The following is a 21,212-nucleotide window of genomic DNA, read 5'->3' as shown; positions in this document are numbered from 1 at the left end:
TTAGCTGATCACATCTCACATCACACCTGAATGATAACCACATCCTTACACAACTGCCTCTAACTTAGACTCATCAGCATTGACAGATTAAAATGCACAGGATAATGACTTTATGCTGATAATCATGGTTTACTGGGAATTGCACTGCTGACCCACAGGTGGTGCCTCTCTAATGGTTTGGATCCACCGGCTTGCGGGAAAGATGGGCATCTTCTCCCACAACATATACAGCCTTGGAAAACCCACTGGAGAGTTGTTGTGAGTCAGTTCCAACTCAACACCAAGGAGTTTGAGGGTTAGGTTGGCTGTGTTTTGGGTTGGGTTTTTGTTTTGCTTTGAGCCAAAGTGGCATATATTTTGAGAGGGCACAATTCAATCCATGGCATCCATCATACTGTTGTTGTGAGCCGTCATAACTCATAACTGACACTCTAGCTTGTTGTCAGAGGCACCTAATTCCATGGGAGGAGATTTCTCATCCTTCTTCAGAGCAGCTGATGGATTTGAACCAAGTACCCGGGCTCTATGAGGAGAAATGTGGGGTCAAGATTGGTGGACGATTTATCAACAATCTGCGTTATGCAGATGACACAACCCTGCTTGCTGAAACTGAAGAGGACCTGAAGTGCCTGCTGCAGAGTGTCAAGGACTGCAGCCTACAATATGGATTGAGGCTCAATGTCAAGAAGACAAAGATTCTCATCACTGGACCAATTGGCAGCATCAGGATGGATGGTGAAGAGATTGAGATTGTACACAGCTTTAGTTTGCTTGGCTCCATAGTCAACAGTCTTGGCACCAGCAGCCAGGAAATTAAAAGCCGCATTGCCATGGGAAGGTCTGCTGTTAGGGACCCTCTCCAAAGTGCTGAAGAGCAGTGGTGTCTCTCTGGACACTAAGGTGCGTTTAATATAGGCCATGGTCTTCGCAATCACCTGTTATGCATCAGAGAGTTGGACAATGACCAAAGAGGATAGAAGGAGAATTGATGCCTTTGAGCTGTGGTGCTGGAGAAGAGTATTGAGAATACCATGGACTGCTAGGAAAACAAACACATTTGTCCTAGAAAGGGTTAAACCGGGTGGCTCCTTGGAGGCAAGGATTCTGAGGCTCCGTCTAACATACTTTGGACATGTTGTGAGGAGAGACCGGTCCTTAGAGAGGGACATCATGCTTGGGAGGGTGGAGGGACAGCGCAGGAGAGGAAGGCCCCCTATGAGGTGGATTGATTCAGTGACTGGGATAATTGGGATGGGAGTGTCAGAAACAGTGCGATTGGCACAGGACAGAGCGGAGTTTAGGGCTGTTGTACATAGGGTCGATATGAGTCGCAGGTGACTCGATGGCACATAACAACAACAACAACAACCTGTAGGATTTATAGCATAGCTTCTTACCACTACGCTACTAGAGCTCCTCTGCATTAGTTAAATGAATAGATCAAACAATGAGTGCATTTTAATGTGGACAAATTTTGCTAAACCACTCTATGCAGATTTTCCACAAACTTTGTAACAGTTTTCCCCTCCCTTTCTTTTACATAATTATTGATTTTAGGAGAACTTAAATTGTCAAAAATTCAGAAAAACGTGAAACAGAACATTCGCGACAATATCTCCTTGTTCAGTTTGGGGATAGGATTTGATGTTGACTATGATTTTTTGAAAAGACTCTCCAATGAAAATCGTGGAATTGCTCAAAGGATTTATGGAAACCAGGACACTTCTTCTCAACTTAGGGTAACATTTAACGTTATTTTCCTTTCTCTTTCTTTCTTCCCCTCCCCTTCCCCATTCAAAATAATCTTGCTAAGAGAAGACAGGAAAGCATTGGTTGTGAGGTAACACAATTCACTGACTGCTAACTGAATGCATTTTGAATCCACCAGCTGGTGGAGTGGGGGGAAGGTGAGTGAGAGAAGTAGTCTCCTCTTAGGAAGTTTTGTCAGCCTGATGCAGGGTCACTGTGAGTTGCATCAGCTCATTGTTGATGGGGTTTTGTTGGTGTTTCGTTTGGGGGCTTTTTTTTGTTTGTTTTCCTTTTTGATTAGTTTTGGTTTTTAGAGAAGATGACCAAATTTAATTCAAAGTTCGAATTTTCCACCTCATAAGAATCAGAGAAATGTGTTCAATTCCTTTTTTTTTTTTTTTGTTTTTTAAAATAACTTTAATGAGCATTTACAGAGATTTTGGGTTTCCATTCATCCATTGCTGCACTTCTCTCCCCGCCCCCCCCACTTCGCTCTTCTCTTTCAAAAGTAAAAGAAACACTCCTTCCCTAGTACACAATCCGCCCACACCCCTCCTGCCGCCCCAAGTGCATTCCACTGCTGTTGTTGTTGTTTGATGCCGTTGAGTCGTAGACGACTCATAGTGACCCTATGAACGAACAGCCTGAGCACTGTTCATACAGAGTTTCCAGAGGCAAGCAAGCCATGCTCCTTCCTTCTGGCAAGTAGAACTTTCCAAGAGCCTGGGAGGAGCCAGCCAAACCAGGAACAACATGGCTGCTTCTTTCTCAGCTGCCTTGGGGCTTAAGGCCGCGTCCTGGTTCAAACCCTAGGCCTAGGCTGGCTAGCCTCACTCCAAGGACAGAGCAAACCTGCATGTCAGACACATTCTCGGAAAAGCAGTCGACTCCAAAAGCTTGCCACGATTCCTGCGCTCCCACCACCATGCTCCCTCCTTCTGGCAAGGAGATCTTCCCAAGAGCCTGGGAGAAGCCAGCCAAACCAGGAACAACATGGCCGCTTCTTTCCCAACATTCCACTTGCAACCTTAATTGTGGACTCTTGTGATAACCATAATACCCTATCATACATTGCTTTTAAATTATTCACTCCCTCATCTGTTTCAGTGCAGTATTTTACTCCCATCATTTCTCTACTTGTATTTCTGCATTGATAGTTTTGCTGTGAAACAATAAATAGTAATTACTTATATCTGTCTTCCCTGGACAAAAGGCACCGGGGCAATAGTAAAACTTCTTGTAGTTCTCCAGTCTTGCTCAACGACAGGTTCCCCTGATCATCATGGCTACTAATTTTCCCTTTAAAGTCTCAATTGATATTTTAGATCAAACTATGGTCTACAAATTTCCATAAATACATTGTACGGTACTGTCGAGTCAAAGCTAACTCATAGCTCCAGTAGGTTCTCAGAGGCAGTAAATCACACCAAAGAGTATCTTAAATATAAGTAAATTAATTGCTTGTTTAACTAGGCTAAATAGATTTTTTAAAATGTAGATAAATATCATGTCGGGCCTTGTTTCATGTTAATGCCAGGTGCCATATTTAAATTTGAGAGTACATGAGGGATAAAAGTTTTAATTTGAGAAAAGCAAACCAGCTGATTTTTATTATTATGAGTGTCGAAGATGTTTTCTTGCTTGTCATAACAAGGGGGAAACTTCAATAACAATGATGGGCTTTTAAATCAAGGGTAACAATCTTGACAAGCTTTATCTTCTTATCTCGGAGTTTTTTCATCTGAAAATGATGAGAATTTTTCCTGGGCCCATAAGGTGGCCCAGAGATCAAGTGGAAATAAACTTAGAGACAACTGTTAAGCATTTTTAAAATTTCAGAGGAAAAAAATCCTTCAGGTATAGAAAGTGATATGAAAATAACAATCTTTCTGAATTTCTATGAATTGCAGAAGTTCTATAACCAAGTCTCGACACCATTGCTCCGGAATGTCCAGTTCAACTATCCTCATGCAGCAGTAACGGATGTCACTCAGAACAGTTTCTACAACTATTTTGGAGGCTCAGAGATTGTGGTGGCAGGAAAAGTTGACCCGACTAAACTGGAGCAAATGCAGAGTATTATCACCGCAACGACGGTACTGCTAATCTGTTCATTTTCACAACATGAATTGTTCCCTGAAAGAGAACCTATCTTGTATACTAACAGTTTAATAATCTCCATTCCAAGAATGATGTGTGTGGAATAAAAGCAATAAGAGTGCATGAGAACATGCACATCATTTCCTCAACCATTGTTTTTCATCTCAAACACAATCGCAAGCTTTGGACATATGTACTTAAAACTTCCCTAAAGAAGTTCTGTCTTCCGTTGATTTTGTATTCCCCTTAAAGTCTCAAGTCACACTTATAATGGGTCCTTAAAAATATGTCAACTCTTAGCTCTGATTCTGTTTCCTTGGTGTCTTTCACCTTACCCTCCATCACAGGCCAGCACAGACTTGGTCCTGGAAACCCTGGCACAGATGGATGACTTAGAAGATTTCCTATCAAAAGATAAGCATGCAGACCCTGATTTCACCCGAAAATTGTGGGCTTATCTAACAATCAACCAACTCCTAGCTGAAAGGTAAGAAGAGAAAATCCACACCTCAAGGATTTTTTTTTACTTTGTAAATTTTAAATACTACACAAAGGTTTGCAATCCAGAAAGACATCAAATGAAAGGACAAATAGTGTATGATCTCACTAACATGAAATATGGAAAAGAAGTCAAGTTGATTAGTGGTTACCAGGGGCTGTGGATAGAGATGAATTAGAATTCTTGTGAAAGAGTTACTCAGAAACCTTGGACTGGATAGGGGTGAAGGTAGCACCTCATGGTAAATGTAATTAATGTCACTGAATTGTCTCAATTTTAAAATTGTGCAATCTAGTTGGAGCCCACTCAGATTAAAAAATTCAATTTCAGTCAAGTTGGAACTGACTCATAAGTGAAACTTTAGCTGGTTTCTGAGAGGCTGTAAGTCTCACAGGAGGAGATTTCCCATTTTTCTCCCTCAGAGCAGCTGGGGGATTGAAATTGCCTGCCTTAGCCTTTGGGTTAACAGCACAGCTCCTTACTCGCTAGGCCACCTGAGCTCCATTTTTAGATACATAAGCGCCTGATCCCATCTATGGTCTTCACAATTACTTGCTATGCATCAGAAAGCTGGATAATGGCAAAGGATGACAGAAGAAGTATTGATGCCTTCGAGTTGTAGTGTTAGACAAGAGTCTTGAACATACCCCCAAGAAAACATATAGATCTGTCTTGGAGGGAGTGAAACCAAGTTTCTCCTTGGAGGCTAGGATTTTGAAGCTCTGTTTCATATACTGTTGGCATGTGGCCAGGAGGGATCAATCCTTAGAGAAGGACATTATGCAAGAAGGGTGGAGGGACAGTGCAGGAGAGGTGTGTCGGAGTCAGTGAGACTGGTTCAGGACAGAAAAGGGTTCAGAGCTGTTGTACATAGGGTTACCATGAGTCACAGGTGATTCAATGGCATATAACAACAACAAGCACACACAAAAAAGGTGTAAAGGTAGCAAGGTTTGGATTGATACCTAGGACTGGTTATCTTTCACTGGTTATAAGCCACTTAGAAAAGCCCTCCTGACGCAGTGGTTAACTACTTGGCTGTCAATGATTGCAACCCGACCAGCAGCCATTCCATGCGAGAAAGCAGCAGCCCGCTTCCATAAAGAGTTACAGCTGGGGAATCCTGGGCAGGTAGTTCATTCTGTTCATCCTGTAGGATCACTAAAAAGTCAGAATTTGTGCCATAGCAGTGGACTTTGTAGTTTTAGTTTATAAGCCATTTATGTTAGGGTTACTTTTTCAATAAGGTTTAAAAGAAATTAAATATGTAAAGTACATTAATCTTATGTGTAGGCATATGTATGTGTCACCATGATACCGACCCAGATACGAGACATTTCTAGTACCTCTGAACTTTGAAGGTTCCCTAGCCCCTTTCTCTACACAGAGAACCACAGTTTTGACATCATCATCAGTTAGTTGTTTCTATTGCTGAACTTGACATAATCATGCAATTTGTACTCTTTGTCTTGGGCTTCATCTGCTCAATCTGATATCTGTGAGATTCATCCTTAGTGCTGTATTTATCAGTCATATTTGTCTCTTCCTTTTTTTTACTTTTTAATTTCATTTTATACTACAATATTATTTCTGTTTGAATGAAAGCTTGCAAATTATCCTAGTTTTTCATGCAATCATTCATAGGCATTTTGTTTTCATGTCTGCTCATTCTTATTCTTTTCTTTTTTAAGGATCTGAAACAGGTGCCTTTATTACACTGGACTCTATCCGGGTTAGAGCCCTGTTTGTAGGAATAAGATCTTCAGAGGGGTCCGTGAGGGGTTGGGTTTAGGAATCCGAGGTCCCTGAACAAAACTGGGTTCTTGGATAAAGCTAAATGAGTCTGTACAGGTGTTTCTGGGGACATGGTGATGGGAGAGGTGTCCTGCATTGAGAATTGCAAATCTGTGGCTAGTGGAAGAGGTGGCCTCACCAAGCGAAGCCAGAAGCAAGGAGTGAGTGGTAAGGAGGAGGAGGCTGGGGAGCCTCTGAAAAATACGGAATGCTTCACAAATTTGCGTGTCATCCTTGCACAGAGGCAATGCTAATCTTGTGTGGTTGTTGTTATGTGCAGTCGAGTCGCTTGCGACTCATAGCGACCCTATGTACAACAGCCCTAAACTCTGCTCTGTCCTGTGCCAATCGCACTGTCTCCGACACTCCCATCCCGATTATCCCAGTCACTGAATCAATCCACCTCATAGAGGGCCTTCCTCTCCTGTGCTGTCCCTCCACCCTCCCAAGCATGATGTCCTTCTCTAAGGACAGGTCTCTCCTCACAACATGTCCAAAAGATGTTAGACGGAGCCTCAGAATCCTTGCCTCCAAGGAGCCACCTGGTTAACCCTTTCCAGGACAAATCTGTTTGTTTCCTAGCAGTCCATGGTATTCTCAAAACTCTTCTCCAGCACCACAGCTCAAAGGCATCAATTCTGATGGTGGAGCAGGGAAATAAGTGGGTAAAGACACGTGTGACAAAGGCAGGGACAACAATGACACTAATGGTTAACTCCACAATAAGGGATATACCTTTAACTTGCTGGTCTGTCTGATACTTCTCTAAATCTGAGCATTCACATTAAGACAGACTAGGAAAAAAGATTGGCCATCCACTTCTGAAATAGCAGGCCTCTGAAAACCCTATGTACAATGTACGCTAATCTTATGTTCCAGTTTTAGTGTAAGTGCTGCCTAAGTGAGCACTGTATGCTCATTTTTGAAGAGAAATGCAGGATTACTATGAGCTCTAAAGGGAACTCTTTCCTATTTGGCTTCTCAACTGAACTTCATTCAAAAACTCTCCAATAGAAGAGCGATATTGCTAGAGTAATGTATAGATCTTAGATCACTTGTATCAGAATTATATGGAGAATCTGATCAAACTTGCAGTTCTTCCACCCTACTCCATCTGTTAGGTTACATGAAACTGGTCTTCTCGGGAAGATAAGGCTGATCATCTGTATGAAGTGAGGAAAGTGAAATATACAGGTATAAGTAAACTCACAATAAAAAATCCACTATTTCACAAAGAAAGCCTTAAAGGCTGTAAACTGTGGCTATGAAATAAACATGACACATACTTGCCAATTTTATAGAAGCATACAGATTATCTTTTACAGTTGTATAGAAACTCACTGCATAAGTTAAATACTGCTTTTGAAAAAGATCTCTTGATACTTCATTGCGACATAAAGCACTATGCTCATGAGGTCAATTAGTTCTCCACTTGTAGTCTACCAGGTCCTGGTTGGACACTGAATGAAATGATGATCTACACTGTCTGTAATCCCTGAATATAGAAGCCTGGCTCCTACAGCTGCTGCCAAAAGGAAAATTACAAGGACAATCCTGCAGATGTCTCTGGAGCATCACATTGTAACCCCGCTCACTGCAATGGTGATTGAGAATGACGCTGGCGATGAGCGGATGCTGGCAGACTCCCCCCCACATGACCTCGCCTGCTGTTCAGGTCAGTGTTTCAATCAGCTGGGGAATTAGTACCACAGAGCACCCTCCTCATCCAGAACTCTTGTTCTCTTCTCACCTCATGCCGAGTGTATCTACCTTACACTCCAGTGCTGTCATTTTATGGTTTATTGCTACTCTCTTCGAACAGTTTCTCTTATATTCCAGAGAAAGATTTTGAAAACCTTTGTATCCCCTTGAGAATCTCTGTGGTGCAGTGGTTAAAAAATATATGTTTGTTATCTGAAAGGTTGGTGGCTTAAACCCACCAAATACTTTGTGGGGGAGAGAGGAGACAGTCTTCTCCCCTAAATATTTATTAGCTTCAGAAACCCTCCAAGACAGTTCTGTTCCCTCCTACAGTCACTATGAGTTCAAATTGCCTTTTCCTTTCTGTTAGCAGTGAACTAGGCCCCTCGTACTTCACACTATACACACAGGAAGTAAAATTTTAGTAGAAATCATCTTTTAATGAGACAGATGAGACTATTTTTGTCAGCTATTTGTAGGTGAACATTTGTAATTGACATATTGGTTGTAATTGACATATTGAAACAGGATTCACCTCAGTATTGATTCTTTTCCTTCCCCCCCCCTTTATTTTTATAGGTACAAGTCCTAATAACTATTGTTGGCACAGATAAGCTGCCATGTTACTTATGTGCACTCTTCTGAAGTTAGATGTCAACACACATAGATTTAGGATTCAAAAAATTATTTCTACTCATCTATAAGCTGACAACTTGGGCCCAAATCCAAATGTTGTAAAAGGACTTGTTACTCAGTCATTAGAGCCATTCAGTCCTTTGGCACCACGCTCAGATTTCAAACTGATGCTGGAGGGGGTGGGTTGATGACGGGCCACTGGGAAGGGCATGCTTTCCTTGTACACCAGGAAAAGGGTATTCTGGGGTCATTTTTTTTCTTAGAAGAATATATGTGAGAGTTGAGAACCTACAGATTGTTTTAAAACTTTCTATATTCTCTGTGGAAAGTTTTCAGGAACCCTCACAAGTACTCATGTTCCAGTTTATGTTTGGGGCATCCATATGGAGGGGTAGACTCATCAAGAACCTACATTATGTAGGCGACACAGCCTTGGTTTCTAAAAGTGAGGAAGTCTTAAAGTACTTGCTGCAAAAGATAAAAGACTACAATCGTCATTCAATATGGTTTACATCTCAATATCAAGGAAATAAAAATCACCACCAGGCCAATAAGCACCATCATGATAGATGGGAAAAAGGCTGAAATTGTCAATGATTCATCTTACTTGGATCTACAATCACACCCTTGACACCAGCAGTCAAGGAATCAAAATGACACATTACAGTGGGAAAATCTTCTGTCAAGGACCTTTCCAAAGAACTGTGGAGTGATGGTATCAGTTTAAAGACTTGTGTGCACCTGATTCAGGCCATGGTCTTTTCAATAACTTATTGTGCATCTGAGAGCTGAACAATGAATAAGGATGACAAAAAGAAGCATTGATGTCTTTGAGTCATGGCATTGTAGAGGAATACTGCATATTCTTAAACTGCCAAAAGAACAAACAGATATGTCTTAGAGAAAGTACAGCCAGAGTATTCCATAGAGGAAAGCTTCATCTCCCATATTGCATGTTTCTTCTGGAAGAGACTGTTCTTCAGAGTGAGACATCATGCTGGCAAAGAGAAGAAGATGTTCAATGAGATGAATTGGCACAGTGATCACAGCAATGAACTCAAGAATGTCAGATATGATGACAGATAGGACAGGGTTTACATCTGTCCTTCATAAGGTCAACAACACATACAAGAATAGTTTATCAGACAGACTTCCCTCCTCTCTTTCCTACTGGGCGGATGTATTGAAATATAATCTTTGAGAATGACCTGCATATACTGAACGGACTGTTTCCTTCATTTTTTTATTTGTTTACAATTAAGTGCCAGCTCTCTAGCAGTGGTCTGAGGTTTAACGAATCGGGACTTCTGATAGCCTGTGCTGAGAGCCTATAATTTCAAAAGCTAAATTTACCTAGGGAGAATCAGACTTGGGGGAACTGGCATTTGTTCTCAAAATCAGGGAGACTAACTAGCTATCAGAAGGCAAAAATAACTTTTTGTATGTAAAATGTGTGTCTCCATAGCTGGGGAACTTCATTGGGAAATGTGGATATGGAGGATTTGGTCTCAGAAAGGAGCCCTGATGGGGAAGTTCCTTATTTGTTGTGCTGACCAAAAGGACAGCAGTTCAAATCCACTAGCTGCTCCATAGGAAAAAGGGTTATATTCCCCTGTAAAAACGTGCAGTCCCTGAAATTTAGAGGGTCACTATGAATTAAAATCAAGTCAATGGCAGCGGGTTTGACTACTCTGGTCTAGTTAAGAAGGTGCCTGTAGCAAGTTAGGACTCTTGAATGGCTGAACTACAAATTATATCCTGATCTATGCCGAAGGACTCTTTAAACGTTAGACAATGATTAAGAAAGATGAAAGAAGAATTGACACTTATGAACTGTGGTGCTGGAGGAGAGCACTGGATATCCTGCGGACTGCCCAAGGAACAAACAAAGCTTTCTTGGAAGAGGTGCAAGCAAGGTGCTCTTTGGAGGCAAGGAGGGCAAAACTTCCTTCCACATGCTTGAGACATGTTGTTAGAAGGGACACGCCATTGGATAAAGACCTTATGCTTGGAAAAGTACAGGTAAGATCAGTGAAAGAGAAGGCCCCATGAGATGGATTGACCTAGTGACTGCAACAATGGGCTTGGGTGTGTACGGAGATGGTGGGGATGATGCCAGATAGAGCAAGGCTCTATCTGTGGTTCATAGGGTCACTAGGAGTTTCAGTGAATTCAATGGTACCCAACAACAACAATATGCTGAAGGCAGGAGATCCTTTGGTAACCTCTCTGGAGACATTCTTCCTAACACACACCCAAACTCAGGTCTGAGACTCTAGGGAGAGCTGTGTTGCAACCCCATATAACATGATGATTAAGAGAGCCAAAAAGAAAAAAAAATTTGATTTGAAAATAAAAATAAAAAACACTGTAGCTGAAAAATCTCTAGGTGCTGCTTTAAAATAGTAATGGCATTGATAAATTTTAAGCCATTTCCATGGAAATGTAAATCTGGAAAGTAATACACTCTGATTTTTCTACATAGGCGCTCTGTATTATGGAAGCAGAGTCTCTCCAAGTGCAGTCCCACCATGGGCCAACCCTTCACCAACACCAGAGACCTCCCAGCATGCAATAGGAGCTCCAGTGATTGAGACAACACCTCCTCATGTAATAAGAGGTAAAAAAATCCCCAAAACTTTGACCCATGCTTTTCCAGCCCAGATCTCACTCTGAACATAATCTTGCAGAGATTTTTACAGGCATTACTACCTTCCACTTAGGGAGCTCTGGTGGTCTTGTGGTAAGGTGCTGTGCTGCCAACCTAAAGGCACATGGTTCAAATCCACCAGCTGTTCCATGGAAGAAAGATGGGCAGTCTCTTCTCATGTTATTTACTATCTCTCAAAACCTGCTGGCGGGTCAGCTGTGGGTCAGTTCTGACTTGATGTATATAACATCACAACCCCCCACTTGAGAAGATAGCTCCATTTCCAACTCCATGAGGAGAATCCTCTGTAAAGAAAGAAGGGTTCCACTCTTGCATCGACCATCAATGGGATATCAGAGAAAGAACATTTCCTTTGGGGTTGACACCTCCAAAGTGAGCTTGAGCAAGTTACTTAATGTTTCTGCTATTTACGTCCTTCATATTGAAAATGAGTGTGACGGCACTTATGTAACTAGATGCTTAATTTGTCACTAAATTGTTCTATAAAGTGCTAACACACGTAATGTTAGATGCTTTTAAGTTGAGTACAACTCAGAAGCATTATGAACAACTGATCTGAATCTTGACCTGCCATGTGTCATCTGCATGATCACTGGGTCAATCTCTTTACACTGAAGGCATGTAATAGTCACTCAGTAAATGATGTTATGCTATGTTATGTTATATTGTTATGTTATGTTATGTTATGTTATGTTATTATTTAAGATTGAGAGCTGTATGTCCTATCATCAACAATCCTTTAATGTTTCTTATATAGCTACAGGTTATAATGATGGTTTATGGGTAAGGAGTTGCACTGCTACCTCAAAGGCAAGTGTTTTTAATCCACCAACTTTTCTATAGGAAAAAGACAATCTCCTCCTGTTTTATTTATAGCTTCTGAAAAGCCACTGGAGGGTCAGCTATGACTCAGTTCCAACTCAATGGCACATGCTATTATTATGCCATTGAGTGGAATACAACTCATAGCAACCCTATGAAGAACAGAGCTAAAAACCCCATCCCATGCCGTCCTCCCATCTCTGGCATACTTAAGCCCATTGTTACCATGACTGTCAATCCGCCTTATTGAGAGACTTCCTCTCTTACATTGAACCATAACAATAACAATATTTGTTTCACGTTGAATAATGTGTGAAAAATCTTGGTTCTGTTTCATCTTAAGTAAATGAAAACCACTGACCTTAAGTAAGTCAATTTCAACTTACGGTGAAACTGTAGGACAGTAGAATTGGCCGTAAGGTTTTCCAAGGCTATAAAACTTTAATGAAATAGACTGCCTGAGCTTTCTCCTGCAGAGTAGGAGGTGGAATCAAGTTACGCCAGGGAGGTTCCTTCTATAAGATTATAGCCCAAGAAACCATATAAAGCAATTCTATCCTGTTGTGAGTCAATATCAAGTAACAGCACACAGCAATATGGTGACTATGTGGTAAGATCCTGGTACCTGGATGTTATTGTTATGTGTCCTTCCACTTGACTATGACTCATAGAGACTTGTACAAGTGTTAGCCTTGCCTTATCCTGTGCCAACCTTATCATCTCAGCCTTGCTCAAGCCCATTGTTAATGTCGCTGTATCAGTTCATCTCATTGAGGATCTCCCTCTCTTTCACTGACCCTCTATCTTTCCCCAGCATGATGTGTTTTACTAACTACTGGTCCCTCCTGAGAACATGTCCAGAGTCTGCAAGATCAAGTCTCACCATCCTTATCTCTAAGGAGCATCCTGGTCACATTTCTCTAAGAAAGATTTGTTTGTTCTTTTGGCAGTCCATAGTCAATACTCTCCTCCAACACCAGAATTCAAACATATAGATTCATCTTTTCCATGGATGGTAGCTTACTCTTTCCATTCCCCCAGAAAACACAAGTACATCTCTTCCCAACAGAAACCTTCCTCTTTATTTGCTTCTGTTACTAAGCCTAGAGACCTGGCAATGTTGACATCTTCCTCTCTTCTTAGCAGATACTGTCTATTCTATTGAAATCTCTCCAGAACTTTGCCCCCTTATCAATCTCATTCATTGTTGTTGTTGTTGTTGCTATGTGCCATTGAGTCACCACCTGCGATTCATAGTAACCCTATGTACAACAGACCTAAACTCTGCTTTGTCCTGTGCCAATCTCACTGTCTCCAACACACCTACCCCATTACCCCAGTCACTCCATCTCATCAAGGGTCTTCCTCTCCTGCCCTGTCCCTCCACTCTCCCAAACATGACATCCTTATGCAAGAACTGGTCCCTCCTTGCAACATATCCAAAGTATGTCAGATGAAACTTCAGAACCTTTGCCTCCAAGGAGCAGACTAGTTTAATCCTCTCCTCTCCAGGATGAACCTGTTCATTCCCTTAGCAGTCCATGGTATATTCATTGCTCTTCTCCAACACCACAGCTCAAAGGCATCGATTCTCGTTCTATCCTCTCTAGTCATTGTCTAACTCTCTGATGCAACAAGTAATTGCAAAGACCATGGCCTGTATCAAACACACCTTAGTCTCCAGAGTGACACCATGGTTCTTCAGTACTTTGGAGAGGTCTCTAACAGCAAACTTTCCCATCACAATGCGTCTTTTAAGTTCCTGGCTGCTAGTGCCAAAAGTGTTCACTGTATGCCAAGCAAATTAAAGCTATTAACAATCTCAATCTCTTCACCATTCAGTTAGCCCAGTGGTGAGAACCTTTGTCTTCTTGATAATGAGCCTCAATCCATATTGAAGACTGCAGTCCTTGACCCTCTGCAGCAAGCACTTCAGGTCCTCCTCAGTTTCAGCAAGCAGGATTGTATCATTTGCATAACGTAGATTGTTGATGAATCTTCCACCAATCATTATCCTTGCTTAATTTAATGGGTTTTCCCCCTAAGTTACTACTACATGAGAGAAATTATTTTCCGACATCATTTTCTAGTACTTTACTTATACTTTCACTTCACCATCCTTGCCTGTAAGGAACACTATAATTGTACTTTCTCCAAGACAGACTTGTTTGTTCTTGTGGTCAGCCATCATACATTCAGTACTCTTCACCAACACCACAAGTTCAAAGGCATCAATTCTTTGGTCTTCCTTATTCATTGCCCAACTTTCAGTTGGACAGGAAGCAATTGGAAATACTATGACTTGGGTCAGGGACACTTTAGTCTTTAAATTGACATCCTTGCTTTTGCACTTTGGAGAGGTCCTTGACAGCAAATTTTCAAAACGTAGCATGTCTCTTGATTTTTTTGACTCCTGCTATCATAGACACGTTGACTGTGAATCAAAATAAGATGAAATCCTTAAAATGTCAATGTTTTCTCCATTTATTATGATGTTCCTTATCAGTCCAGTTGTGAGGATTTTTATAACTAGCACATAATAGAAACACAATAAATATTTGTTCTTGTTAAAATAAAAATGTTCAAGAATAAAATACTGTTTAAAATAATCTTTTCTGTGATTGTTTATTTTCCTTTTCTTTATGTATTTTCCAGTTGAAAATGATCCACACTTCATAATTTACCTTCCAAAAAGCCAAAAGAATATTTGTTTCAATATTGACTCAGAACCTGGAAAAATTCTCAACCTGGTGTCTGATCCAGAGTCAGGTAATACCAAAAAATCACATTTTAATTAGAAAAATTTAAAATTATATTTCACTGTCTTTTCACCCCCCTATTTCTCACCTTAATAAAATATTACCTAATTTGAACTCCAATAATTAGTGAGAAATTAATTATAAATATAGTCCTAAGTATGTTTCAGTTGTTATAAGTAAGATAATCTCCTTGCATAAGAAGTGGCATATCTTAAAGGGAAAAAAGTAACATATCTTATTATGACACAGCTAAACTATAATAAAATATACCCATATAAAATAAGAGAGCAAATTAGATTCTAAAGCAAAATAATAATAATTTTCCTATAGTGTCATGTTTTATAAATTTGAGGTTTTGTGCCTGTTCTACATATATATTAGCACATTAAAAAAGAAAAAATATATACTTTTTTTTTTGCTTTTTTCCTATAGGGATTTTGGTCAATGGTCAGCTCGTTGGTGCCAAGAAGCCCAAGAACAATAAATTAAGCACCTATTTTGGAAAGCTGGGATTTTATTTCCAAAGTGAAGACACAAAAGTAGAAATCAGCACTGAGACCATTACGCTGAGTCGTGGTTCCCACGTGTCTGTCCTGTCCTGGGCTGACACAGCACGCTTCACTAGTCAGAGGCAAGTGTTACCACATTGGAATTAGGATTTGTCCTTGACACATGGCTCCATAAATAAACCCAGACTTCAACAACATAAACACAGAAGTTAGACCTGTCATTTTAAATATGAGAAAGTTGAGGTTCAGAAAAATGGGAGTTTTTCATCCACTATCTGCTCCCTGGAGGGTGTAGGAGTGGGAGTCCCACATGTTTTGTTCTCTAATGTGCCTCATTGTATTTACACAGTAGATATTCCATAGATATGTGTTAGGTAAGTAAATTAATCCATCAGCTGAAATTCACAGATTTTACATTGGTGTGCTTGGAAACACTGTGTCTTATAACATTCATATTCAAATATATAAATTGACAGAATTTTAGATCTAGGAGCTAAAATAGCAGCATAGAAAATTGGTGGCATTATACTGGGAAGAACGGAGAGTTTGTTTGAACAATAGGAAGCCTGGCTTTTCTACAAGTCTGTTCTGGAATCACCTTTTGTCCTTCACACTAGGGTGCTTGTCTCAGTGAAGAAAGAAAAAACTGTAACTATCACCCTCAATAAAGAGCTCTCCTTTTCTGTTTTACTTCACCGAGTATGGAAGAAGCATCCGGTCAATGTAGACTTTTTGGGGATCTACATTCCCCCCACAAACAAGCTTTCACCAAGTGCACATGGACTGATCGGTAAAGTATCAACCACCCCATATGTGCAGGTCACGTTCTCAACGTTAACAACTTTGGATGACAGTGGTTGGAACTTGGGAAAATGTTAGATATGAGTTCAGGAAGGACATGATATAATAGAGTGGGGTGACTCTGAAACCAAAATGTCATTTCAGAACCAGAATTCCATAATCACAGGGAATGTTAAGAGAGCCTAAAACAGAGAGAGAGAGAGAGCCAAATACCAAACAAAACCCTTATTGTTATCCTGTTCTTTTGACTCAAGTTTTTTAAGAAAAATACATTCATCAGATTTTTAGTTGCTTTGATCTTTTGGAAGTAGATCACCAGGCCTTTCTCTTGAGATACCTCTGGTGGATTCAAACTCTTAACACTTCAGTTGCTACACAAACTTACCTGAAGAGAGAGATAAATGGGGCAGAAAGATTTTAAGTCTTCAACTATTTTTTTTTTTCTGCTAGAAGAGAGGCGAACTGTTTTAGGAAGTCTATGGTGCTTCCTAAGCCCCTAAGACATCAGCTTTTTCAAGTTTTCCGGAGATGTTTCAAAGTTGAGAATATGCTATCATAATCAATGGTGTCTCTCTGGAGACTAAGGTGCGTCTGATACAGGCCATGGTCTTTGCAATCACTTCTTATGCATCAGAGAGTTGGACAATGACTAGGAAGGATAGAAAGAGAATTGATGCCTTTGAGCTTTGGTGTTGGAGAAGAGTATTGAGGGTACAATGGACTGCTAGGAAAACAAACGGATTCATCCTTGAGAGGGTTAAACTGGTCTGCTCCTTGGAGGCATAGTTTCTGAGACTTTGTCTGACATACTTTGGTCATGATGTAAGGAGGGACCAGTCCTTGGAGAAGGACATCATGCTTGGGAGGGTGGAGGGCAGGCGCAGGAGGGGAAGGCCCTCTAGGAGGTGGATTGATTTGGTGACAGGGGTAATTGGGATAGGTGTGTCAAAGACAGTGAGATTGGCACAGGACAGAGCAGAGTTTAGGACTGTTGTACATAGGGTCGCTTTGAGACACAAGCAACTCTACAGCACACAACAATAACAACAATCACATCTTGTCCATATGATTTGAGCTATGACTCCAGGTACTAACTTTTACCCTTCTTCCATGAGAGGCTTTTATTTGTAGTCTTGGCAGATTACTCTTACAGATAAAATGATGGTATAGGGCACAGCTTGTAATTGCTCTTATGGCAAAATCTATCCTTCACATTGCTGAAGTCTTTTGCTCTCAGCATGGCTTTGGTTTAAGCATGGATGTCAAGTCATCTGGCCTGGGAATGTAGACAAGGGACCTAATTGATTGATATGTTGTTATTATTGCGTTATGTGTCATCAAGTCTCCTTCAACTCATAGTGACCCTATGTACAAGAGCACTAAGTACTACTCTATCCTATGCCAATCTCACTGTCTCCCACACACTGACCCTCATTAACCCAGTCACTGAATCAACCCACCTCATAAAGGATCTTCCTCTCCTGTGCTGTCCCTCCACCCTCCCAAGCATGGCATCCCTCTCCAAGGACTGGTTTTGTCTTGCAACATGTCCAAAGTATGTCAGACAAAGCTTCATAATCCTTACCTTCAAGGAGCAGCCTGGTCTTTCTCTCTCTAGGATGAACCTGTTTGTTCTCTTAGCAGTCCATAGTATATTCAATACTCTTCTCCAGCACCACATCTCAAAGGCAACAATTCTCCTTCTAGCATCCCTAGTCACTGTCCAGCTTTCAGATGCATAACAAGCAATTGCATAGGTCATGGCCTAGATCAGGTGCACCTTAGTCTCCAGACTGATATCTTGACTGATGTTGCTCATCAGTACTCTGGAGAGATCTCTGACAGCAGACTTTCCCAATGCAATTTGTCTTTTCATTTCCTGGCTGCTGATACCAAGAGTGTTGATTGTGGAGCCAAGCTGACTAAAGCTGCCAACAATCTCAATCTCTTCACTATCAGGATGCTGCCAATTGGACCAGTGATAAAAATCTTTGTTTTCTTCATGTTGAGCTTCAATCCATATTGAAGGCTGCAGTCCTTCAAAGTTTTACTTTGAACCTCACATATTCATTTTTCCTCAGTAAGATCTACTTTCTGGAGATGATTGTGTCATGGTGTTTAGTTATTTTATTCTTATTTTTTAACACTTGTCACCTCTACTTATATACAAAAATTCTGGAAAGAGGTCAATAGTGTAGGCTCAAGTCAATAAAAACACTCATCTTTTTTACCTAACTGTGGATTAAATGTAATAAATGTCTGGATTTTGTTTCACTAGGCCAGTTCATGAATGAGCCTGAGATACATATTTTCAATGAGAGGCCAGGAAAGAACCCTACAAAGCCAGAAGCAAGCATGGAAGTGAAAGGACACAAGCTGAATGTCACCAGGTAAGCCTCACACCCACAGAAGTAGTGAAGAGTCCTACTGGCATTGGACCCACACAGCAAAGTAGAAGAGCACGAAAAACCTAGTTAAGCATCATCTCCCTCAAACAATTCATTAGAAATCGACCCCTGTACATTTTTGCATAAAAATACTGCAAAGGGTTCGTCTCTAGATATGAATAATTATACAGAAATATGTCATAAAATTCCAAGACCAATAGTAAGCACAAAAATCAATTGTTCTCATTGGCATACATTGAAAGTCCTGTAGAGACAAATCGGATCATTAGAAAAGTTGGTCAAAGAGGAAATTCTAAAAAGCATAGACCCTTGTATTCTGAGCAAAACTCTTAGAAATCTAATTTTCCCCAAACACACGGTGTGAAAAATAATGTATAGAAAGCTTGTAAGTAAACCAGTATAAGATAAAAATTTTCTTTAGATATATAAGCCAATATAAAATAAAAATTTTATTTAAAAATATATATCATTTCCCTTAGTTGTTGCACATTTGATTTGGTAATATTCTTAGCATTTTTACTTTTCTAGAGTTTTTACAAATGCCATTGTCTTCTATGACTTACTCAAACTATATTACATGACCATAAAAATGAATTCGAAAAATTACAATAAGTACATAGACAAAAACTATATTTTTGTGCACTTAACCCGAAGGATTCTGAGTGAATAGATTGCTCAAGCGGTGTCAGGATACTTGAGAGCAGCCAAGTTACCAACAGGCATTTGTGACCAGTTTTTATGGAAGAAAAGTTGCTTAGCAAGTCATATACTAATCTTATTGAGACTAGCAAAAGAACATTTATTACACGTCCATGTAAAAGGGCACATGCTGGGCCACTATTTCACATTAGGAGGACTTCATGGTAGAGAACTTAAACTGAATTGACCTGGAGTGTATGCAGAGTTATGTATATTCAAGCCTGTGGAACTGTGGCATGGACTTACCAATCACTCGGTTCATTCTCCTCAAAACAGAGGGCATCAATTTGCTCAGAAATACCTGGTGATACATAACACTAGGCGTTCTGGTGGTGTCATCCATAGGAAGTTGCACTGCTTACCCAAAGTTGACACCTCTCTGGCAGTCAAAGTTTACCATTGTCTCCAAGAGAGTTTGCAATTTACAGCCTCCAAAAACCCACTGAAGTTGTAAGTCAGTTATAAGTCCGTTCTGACAGTAATGAGGCTTTCTGTTTAAACATAAAGTAAAGAGGCACTTCAGGTACATTGCTCATGGAGCATTTAAGTCAGCCCACTACAGTTTGAAGTTTCATTCTGGCCTTCTTTAAATTACACCCACCCAGTCAATGGTGTTTTTATCCTTATGTGGGATAATTTAAGTGATCTAAAGATGAAATGTTCACTCCCTATCATCCCAACACTAATTTCCAGATTCTGAAGTTTCAAATAATGTAGGATCTGTAATGGGAAGGGAAGGGAATACATGGTGACAGAATGACAAGCGAACCATGCCTTGCTCTTGTCCTGACAATGCACTTTTTTTTTCTTTTTCCCTTGCAGAGGCTTGCAGAAAGACTATAGAACCAATATTGTATTTGGAACTGATGTCCCCTGCTGGTTTGTACATAACAGTGGAAAAGGTTTCATTGATGGACATTACAAGGATTACTTTGTGCCTCAGCTCTATAGCTATCTCAAATGGCCATAAAAGTTTTAAATAAAACCCTGGAATTCATTTGTACAAACACAATTTTTCTGTAACACTTTGTCATTCTTCAACTGAATTATTAAGAATAACTTATAGGTAATGTTGGTGTTGTTATGTGCAGTCAAGTCAGAAACAACTCATCTGACTCTCCAGCAGGTTTTCAGATGCAGTAAATCCCACGGGAGGTGAGTGCCCATCCTTCTCCCACAGAGCAACTGGTGGATTTGAACTACACCTTTAAAGATTGCAACACAGTGACTTGCAAACCATTTTTAGAAAGGGGAGGGAGCTCTCGTGGCCTTCTTACCAATAGACCACCAGAGCTTCCTCCCATATCTATTAGTGGCTTATAAAGCCTCTTAAAATATCTTGTGAAAAGCTGCACTGCAATCCCAAAGACACATGGTTTGAGGTGACCAGCTGCTCCGCAAGAGAAGGAGAGAAGAAGAGCAGTCTCCTCCCATTCAATTAATTGCCTCTGAAAACCCACAGGAGAGTCAGCTATGGGTTGTTCTGACTTGATGGTACTCAACAATAGAGAAGATTTAGGATTTAGGATTTTTGTTACATTTTCTTTTTTTGGAGGGGCGAAAATAATGGAATCTTTATTCCCTCTTCCATATCAAAGTCCTTAACCACACACCTTCTCCAAGCTCAGAAGATCCACATATTTAATCATTCAAATTTCCAAAGCTCGCTTGCTTTTTTTTTTTTTTTTTTCTTTTTATTATTTGTGTGTGTGTGTGTGTGTGTACCATCAAATCAGATCTGACTGGTACAGGAGGAGATTGTCCCTCCTTCCCCCGCAGAGCATCTGGTAGATTTGAACCGTGAACCTCTAGGATTGCAGTGCAGCTTCTTGCACTAGGCCACCAGAGCTCCCTTAAAAATGGTTTCTTAACACAATCTTAACAACTCCAATTTATGTTCCTGAATCAAGATACTTTAGATATTTATGTTTTCATATCTTTTGCTGTTGGCTCTGATTATAAGGCTATATTTCTGAATTTATCTATCTTTAAAAATATCTAATTAATGTCTCCTAAAACATAAGGCAGGAACGTGGTGGTGGGAGTGCAGGAATCGTGGCAAGC

At 40.4% G+C, this 21,212-nt stretch overlaps 1 protein-coding gene across 1 annotated transcript in view; it reads left to right on the top strand.

Annotated features, from left to right (window-relative positions):
* Positions 1-20,118, top strand: part of ITIH2 (inter-alpha-trypsin inhibitor heavy chain 2) — a 61,423-nt gene extending 41,305 nt beyond the window's left edge. The window contains exons 12-21 of the mRNA XM_006891875.1: positions 1,558-1,739; positions 3,660-3,845; positions 4,197-4,336; positions 7,648-7,817; positions 10,965-11,099; positions 14,628-14,741; positions 15,164-15,362; positions 15,858-16,030; positions 18,320-18,431; positions 19,971-20,118. Of these exons, the coding sequence (XP_006891937.1) occupies positions 1,558-1,739; positions 3,660-3,845; positions 4,197-4,336; positions 7,648-7,817; positions 10,965-11,099; positions 14,628-14,741; positions 15,164-15,362; positions 15,858-16,030; positions 18,320-18,431; positions 19,971-20,118 (1,559 nt within the window). The remainder of the gene's footprint in view (positions 1-1,557; positions 1,740-3,659; positions 3,846-4,196; positions 4,337-7,647; positions 7,818-10,964; positions 11,100-14,627; positions 14,742-15,163; positions 15,363-15,857; positions 16,031-18,319; positions 18,432-19,970) is intronic.
* The last annotated feature ends 1,094 nt before the right edge of the window (positions 20,119-21,212 follow it).

The sequence above is a fragment of the Elephantulus edwardii genome, unplaced genomic scaffold (genome assembly GCF_000299155.1).
Source record: "Elephantulus edwardii isolate Elephantulus edwardi_28Jun2011 unplaced genomic scaffold, EleEdw1.0 scaffold00105, whole genome shotgun sequence".
In the NCBI taxonomy this organism is placed as follows: domain Eukaryota; kingdom Metazoa; phylum Chordata; class Mammalia; order Macroscelidea; family Macroscelididae; genus Elephantulus; species Elephantulus edwardii.
This window is presented reverse-complemented; position numbering and strand designations above follow the sequence as displayed.